At 36.7% G+C, this 6398-nt stretch overlaps 1 protein-coding gene across 1 annotated transcript in view; it reads right to left on the bottom strand.

The window, feature by feature from the left end:
* The window catches only part of PCNX1 (pecanex homolog 1), a 186752-nt gene that overhangs the window by 7325 nt on the left and 173029 nt on the right, over positions 1-6398 (bottom strand). Inside the window, exons 29-32 of the mRNA XM_023507659.1 lie at positions 5113-5213; positions 4214-4364; positions 1350-1580; positions 265-539 (exon numbers count right to left, since the gene is read on the bottom strand). Coding sequence (XP_023363427.1) covers positions 265-539; positions 1350-1580; positions 4214-4364; positions 5113-5213 — 758 coding nt within the window. The remainder of the gene's footprint in view (positions 1-264; positions 540-1349; positions 1581-4213; positions 4365-5112; positions 5214-6398) is intronic.

Below are 6398 nucleotides of genomic sequence, written 5' to 3'. Positions count from 1 at the left end.
TGGCTGGCGCCTTAGCCGGTTGAGCTATAGGCGCCAAGCCTTGATAAAGGTTCTTAACCGCTGTTGTACATCAGATTTATCCAGTAACGAGTTTGAAGATAAAAATGCTCGGATTCTAATTCCTGAAGTTCAGATATAACAGGTTTATACTGTGTCATGGTATCTGTATTTTTACTGTGAGCTTCCCAGGTGATGCTAATGCACACTGCCTACACTAGCAGGTCATGATACAACACTACTAGAACCTGCAGCCCCCCGGCTCACCTGTGCCATGTGGACACTATGAAGTTTCTGATATTTCCCAAGCTGATGGGTCCCCCAAGAATATCTTTGAGTTGTTCATGGCTGTCAGAATAAGAAGTTGTCAGGGGTGAGACAAAGATGGGGTAGCCAATAGGTTGATCACAAGATGAGTTTATCATGTTTCTCAAGGCTTGCTTTGCATTTTGGATGCTACCTCTCTCTGGGTTACGGTTACGCAGAAAAACCAGCTCCTGCTGTTGCCCTGCCCAGAGACCTCGGACACATTCTTTGTTCACCTGAAAACCAGAACACATGGGAATTAGGTGAAAGACATTACGCTATCCACTATGAGAAGCAGGAGGCCACATGTGGATGAGGCCAGCTCTTGTCTGTCATTAGCAGGTGGTAAATGGTGAGCCCCTGCAGAGCCCCTGTCCCTGCTCTGTGTTGCCAGAGTATCCAGTAAGACGGCACCCACTTGGTTTCTCAAACTGGCAAAACACTGAATTTTGTAAATAAGATAATAGATTTTTTTTCTTACAGAAATGAGTGTAACAAGTATGATAGAACTTCTGTAAGTTGACCATCCAAGGGACTGCAAAAAATTGGTCACCATACGGAACTAGGCCTACTGTACCAGGATGAACATGTGGTGCAGGTCAACTTGAGCTGGTCAATGGTGGAGGTTCCACTGTACTTGGAGTGGAAAGAATGGGACATTTGGGGGGTTGATTAAATAATGTAGGTAAAAATAATTACTTAATATAGACTATCAAGATAAAAATTCAGGGATTAAGCTTCCTGAAGATGTTTAAAAACAGATGCTGTCTGAACTGCGTAACTAATTGACATGAAGACCTGATTCATGATGGAGGAAACACTGCTGAAATTGAAATAAGGGAGAATGCTAAGGTTTTATGGCACATGAGAAAATTTCAGAGGATAAAATTTTTGACGGAATAAGTCAAGTGCTCATAAACAAGAAGCACTAACATATTATGTTCATTCTGCTTCTATGAAAAGAGTTTTAATCACTTTTTAAAAATGTGGATCAGGTTATCTAACTTCCATTTTTTTAGACATAAACAAATGCCTAAAAAACATACTTTAATGACCCTGAAGCTCAGGTAGCGTCTGTTGAGCATGATGATTTTATATTCATTGGTGCCATCATCCATGACGTGCCGCAGAGCAAGCAGGGAGGGAGAATTGGCAAGGACTGCGCTCCGCCACGCAGGGTCCCCCTCGTGGGCTATTACGAGGTTTTTTTCATGAGATACAATGGCTTCATAGAGCACAGTGGGGTCATCGTACTCATCTGGAGACGTGAAATGATCCTAAATGCAAAAGCAAAAAACAACGTAAGGTTTTTAGGGAAAAAAAGGACTTCCAGGATAATAATAACCTCCATAGTTGCTAAGCCACTAAGTGAAAGTTATTAAAAACTGGTCTAATATGAACATTTCATAGCAAAAGATGTTAATATTATTAGAGATAAATTACAGATTCTCAGTCATAACCACCAGGTTAGGAGTTCAGTTATTACTACTATACTTATTTTGTAACTTTTCTCAGTGTAATCCTCTCTCTATGTTCTAGATGAATAAATATCATTTCCAGGTTTTTAATATTTTATTTTTGTCTTTCAGGTTGATTTTTCATACCTTTATTCATATATGCACACACACAAGTACATATATACAGGGTGTCCCCAATGTCGCCCCTAAGGTTGTCATACCTAGGGAAAATGGGAAATTGTAGCTAAATGTAACTTTATTTATAAAATAGTCATTACAAAATTTTACAAAATATTCTCTGTGTGTAGCCACCTCTTTGTAGGCCATGAATATTTTGTAAATAAAGGAACATTTAGCTACAGTTTCCCATTTTCCCTAGGTATGGTGATTTTAGAGATAGCTTTTGGGACAGACACCCTGCATATTTTCTGCTGAAAAATTATTTCACTGTCAGTTAAAAAAGGCTAAAACTAAATTCAAAAGTCTTTATATTGTGCTTCTTCTTAACTATGCATTTTTCATATAAAGCCACATCTGTACAATGGTTCTAATAAACCATTTTATCCTGTCTCTATTCTAGTTAGGTTATAGCTGAAAGCTCTTAGCTTTGAACACAAATTAATGGTCCTAGTCCTGGAGAAGTTAGTAAGGTCTTCCCTGAAAAGCCTCTTGGCCTCACTAACTACCCACTCATTTTATAAATAGTTATTCAGGGTCTACTATGCACAAGAGTCTGCGGCAGGTAGCATAGAGGAAACCAAGATGTATATGAAATGCATCTCCCTTTTATAAAAGTATTAATTAAAAGGCATCACAGGACATATACCAAAATAGCCATAACATAAATCTTAATTTCAGAAATGGTGGGTTACTGAAGAAATGTAAATATTATATTGGTTGTTTTCATATTTATAGTTGGGAGGTTGACAATCTTTGTATTCAGGTCTCTCATCTGTACTCAAGCCAACCTCTGACACAGGCAATAACACCACAGTCAAAGGATTATGTAAGGAGAGAGACCCATCAGAAACAGGTAAGGGTACCTTCAAGGAGAGAACAGGGCAGAGAACTAAAGCATCAGAGACTGTATGTGCTCAGTTTCTTTTCAGAGTTTCTTTTCAGACAAACAGAGAGAGTAGCTGTCATAACATTTAGGATTAAAGAGGTTTGTCAGGAGATGTTAGACAATGATGCTATACAAAAACCAGTATTTCTTACATAGCAGACACACAATTTGGCACCTTTTGAGAAATTCTGAAGTTTTTAAAAGCATCTTAATCTAAAGTCATTATTTCTTTTTCTTTTAAATGCAATGAATTTAGTCTCAAAACTCTGAAGCTAGTATAAGAACAGACAATTCAATTTGATCTCGAATAAATATTTTCTCCACCATCCTAAAAACAATATTCTATTTTTAATAGAGATTTTTAAATAACACATCCTTTACAAGCAATGCTCTTATAGATATAAGACAGTAACTTAATTCTAACACTGTAAATCACAGTAAAATCTCCTGAGGAATTAATTCACCTTTCATTTGGGAGGTGAAATAGTCTTATTATGGGGGTCTCAATCATCAGATCTGATAACCATTGTCCAGTGGAATGATTGGAGCACCAAGCACCAGGACTAAAATTTCACAATATAGTCTTTTTTTTTTTTTAACAGAGTCTCACTTTGTCACCCTCAGTAGAGTGCAGTGGCCTCATAGCCCACAGCAACCTCAAACTCTTGAGCACAAGTGATCCTCCTGCCTCACCCTTCCAAGTAGTTGGGATTATAGGAGCTCACCACAATGCCCAGCTATTTTTAGAGACAAGGTCTTGCTCTGGCTCAGGACTGGTCTCAAAACCTGAGCTCAGGTAAATCCACCTGCCTAGGCCTCCCCAAGTGTTGGGATTACAGGTGTGAGCCTCCATACCCTGCCCACAATATAGTCTTGAAATGACCTTGGGTTTTGCAATGGCCTCATTTCAATGTTATTACCCCACTAAGATTACTTAACTAAGCCTAAATCTATCTTAACCAGGTATTATTCTATATAACACACAAAATGAAACTCAGTTCAGTAACAGCAGAACTTACACCACTACTGAGTTGTTACTACCCCGCACTTTCGGAGCTGGCTAACATTCATCTAGGCAAGAGGCTGGAGTTACATGGTCCGCATGAAGTTCAAATGAGTATTATAGGGCCAAAGGCCTTTATTTCCAGCTTGTCTCTGCACACTTTTCTTCAATTTCATGCCTAGATCAGTACTCTCTAATATCAACATTCAAATTTGCTATTTGAAACATAGATTCAGGCTTCTAAGGTTTAATATTCTGTCATGAAACCATGTTTTTCTTTAGCTCAGAGCAGAATATTTCTCAAAAGTTTCCTAAGAAACATAGCTTGGAAGTCGTGTGATAAAAGTACCATAAACAAAACTTAGAAAAATTTCTTCTTCTTACCTGATGAAGTTTAATGGACATACGAATTCCAGGGACTACTACTTTTCTTAGCAATTCCATGTCAGCAAAGATCCATTCATCTCGAATTGAAGAAATACGGAAATCTCCTTTAAATAGGGCATGCAATCCATAGAGGAATGACTCTAAATTACTGTCAAGATTGGAGATAAAAGTTCACATATTTTGACAAAAGTCTTCATGTCACTGATTCTTACATCTGGGTGTGCATCAGAATCACTAGGGAGTGTTTCCAAAATGCAGATTCCAAGGACTCGTGTCAGAACCCCTGAATCAGAATCATAAGAGATGGGGCCTGTCTGACCTGAGGCCCTTGTGTATGAAACATTGTGAGTCCACAAAAACAGACAACAGGCAGAGAACTTATAATGAAGGGTCTAACTATGGAAAACATGTAGTTATTAGAGAAGAAGTTCAAAATGTGCAGTATTTCTTAATTCTGATTCATTTGAACATGTATCACAGGAAATTCAATTTAGATTTAGAGTCCCCATACCTAATATACGGCAACTATGTTAAAGGTATAAAGGCTCTGAACAAAGACTGCAAGAAAACATGGAAAGATAAAAATAAATGAACTTGTTATAAAAACAGATGTAAATGGGAGAAGCCTAATCAGACTTCATGGGGTGATTATATTTTAAAATGTCTCAAGTTCACTAAGTTATCATTGTCAGTGGCTATCTGCACATGTGTGAATTTCTAAAGCTAGTGCTATTAGCCAGTTGGGACAACGCAACTATGTTCAGCAAAAAGATCTACAGATAAAAATTACAGACTTTTGCAATAAATTAACACAGAATGGATGCTTCCAGAAAACTTATTTCAGATTTATATAGCTTCTCATACTCTCTTCCTGAAAACAGAAATGTCTTCTTTACCTGGACATATGATGGGATGCAGTCCCCAAAGCTCTCCGTCCCAGAACACAGAGCCCATAACAAAGGGTCACCAGGGATGAATCTTTATCCACATCCAGTGGCTTTAAAAAACAAAGAACATTACTCATCAAAAAGAGACATGAGTATTTAACAAATGAGAATATATCTAATTAATATATCAGCAAAATGATAACTCAACTAGTTCATAATTTCTATCTTTTCAAATAAAATTTTATGAAAATAGATTTAATAATAAAACAGTATTAGATGAAGCTTGAATGTGTATAGGGAGACTCTTTGGAATCCTTAAATAAAATCTTAAACTTTGTAATACTGGTAAATAATAACAACCAAAAAACCTGGCTCAATTGTAAAATATTAGGATCTTAGCTAAACGTTTCAAAGTACTTACTGGTATTACTGATAGTATCTTCTCCTGAAAATATGGTATTCTGTCTATAGTTATTTCTGACCATAACTTGACAAGCAGTCTATTAGTAGGGCTGTGTGAGCCTATAAATGACCATAAATTGATATCCACAGAAAACTGCTTCCCCTTAACTTTTTATTTTTAATAGCTGCATACTTTGACTATTGAAAGAAGCTGGTAATTCTCTTTTCCTTCTTAATTGACTCCACAACAGTCACAAAATGGTTTAAAGGTGTGATAATATGAAAAATCGTGGTAGTCCCTTAGTTACTGAGAAAAAAATCTAGGGCAGTGGTCCTCAAATTGTGTATAATACTAGGATCAGCAGCATCAGCACCATCTGAAAGCTTTTGAGAAATACAAATTTTGAGCTACTCCAGATCTATGAACTCAAATTCTAGAGGTCAAGTCTAGAAATCACTCTCCAGGTAATTCTAATGCATAATAAAGTTGAAGAACCAATGATACAGGCTAATAATGAGCTTAATTACTGTAACTTTGCCAACGGTATATATTTCTGGCTTTATAAACCATTAACTCATAAAAAAGGGGAACTAAGATATTAACTTAATATTGGTTGGTTAATTTAAATTTAATTAATTACTATTAATTGGACAATTTAGTTAATTAATACCAACTGTGTTAAGATGCCCTAATTGCTGCCAATTACACTGTTTCCAAAGACACAGTACCTCTTACAGCATATATTCTAGTTTCATCAAGTAGGCTCTTTGAAAAGAATTTTGTGTCCAGGTTACAAAACAGTGAATAAAGAGTATGAGAGCACTAGTTTTTTTTTTCCCCTGCTTATTTGTTTTGCTTTTTTTGAGACAGAGTCTCATTTTGTCACCCCCGG

Source organism: Otolemur garnettii, unplaced genomic scaffold, assembly GCF_000181295.1.
Source record: "Otolemur garnettii isolate 467f Iridium unplaced genomic scaffold, OtoGar3 scaffold00196, whole genome shotgun sequence".
In the NCBI taxonomy this organism is placed as follows: Eukaryota; Metazoa; Chordata; class Mammalia; order Primates; family Galagidae; genus Otolemur; species Otolemur garnettii.
Note: the sequence above shows the minus strand (reverse complement) of the source record. Positions and strands in the feature narration are given on the sequence as shown.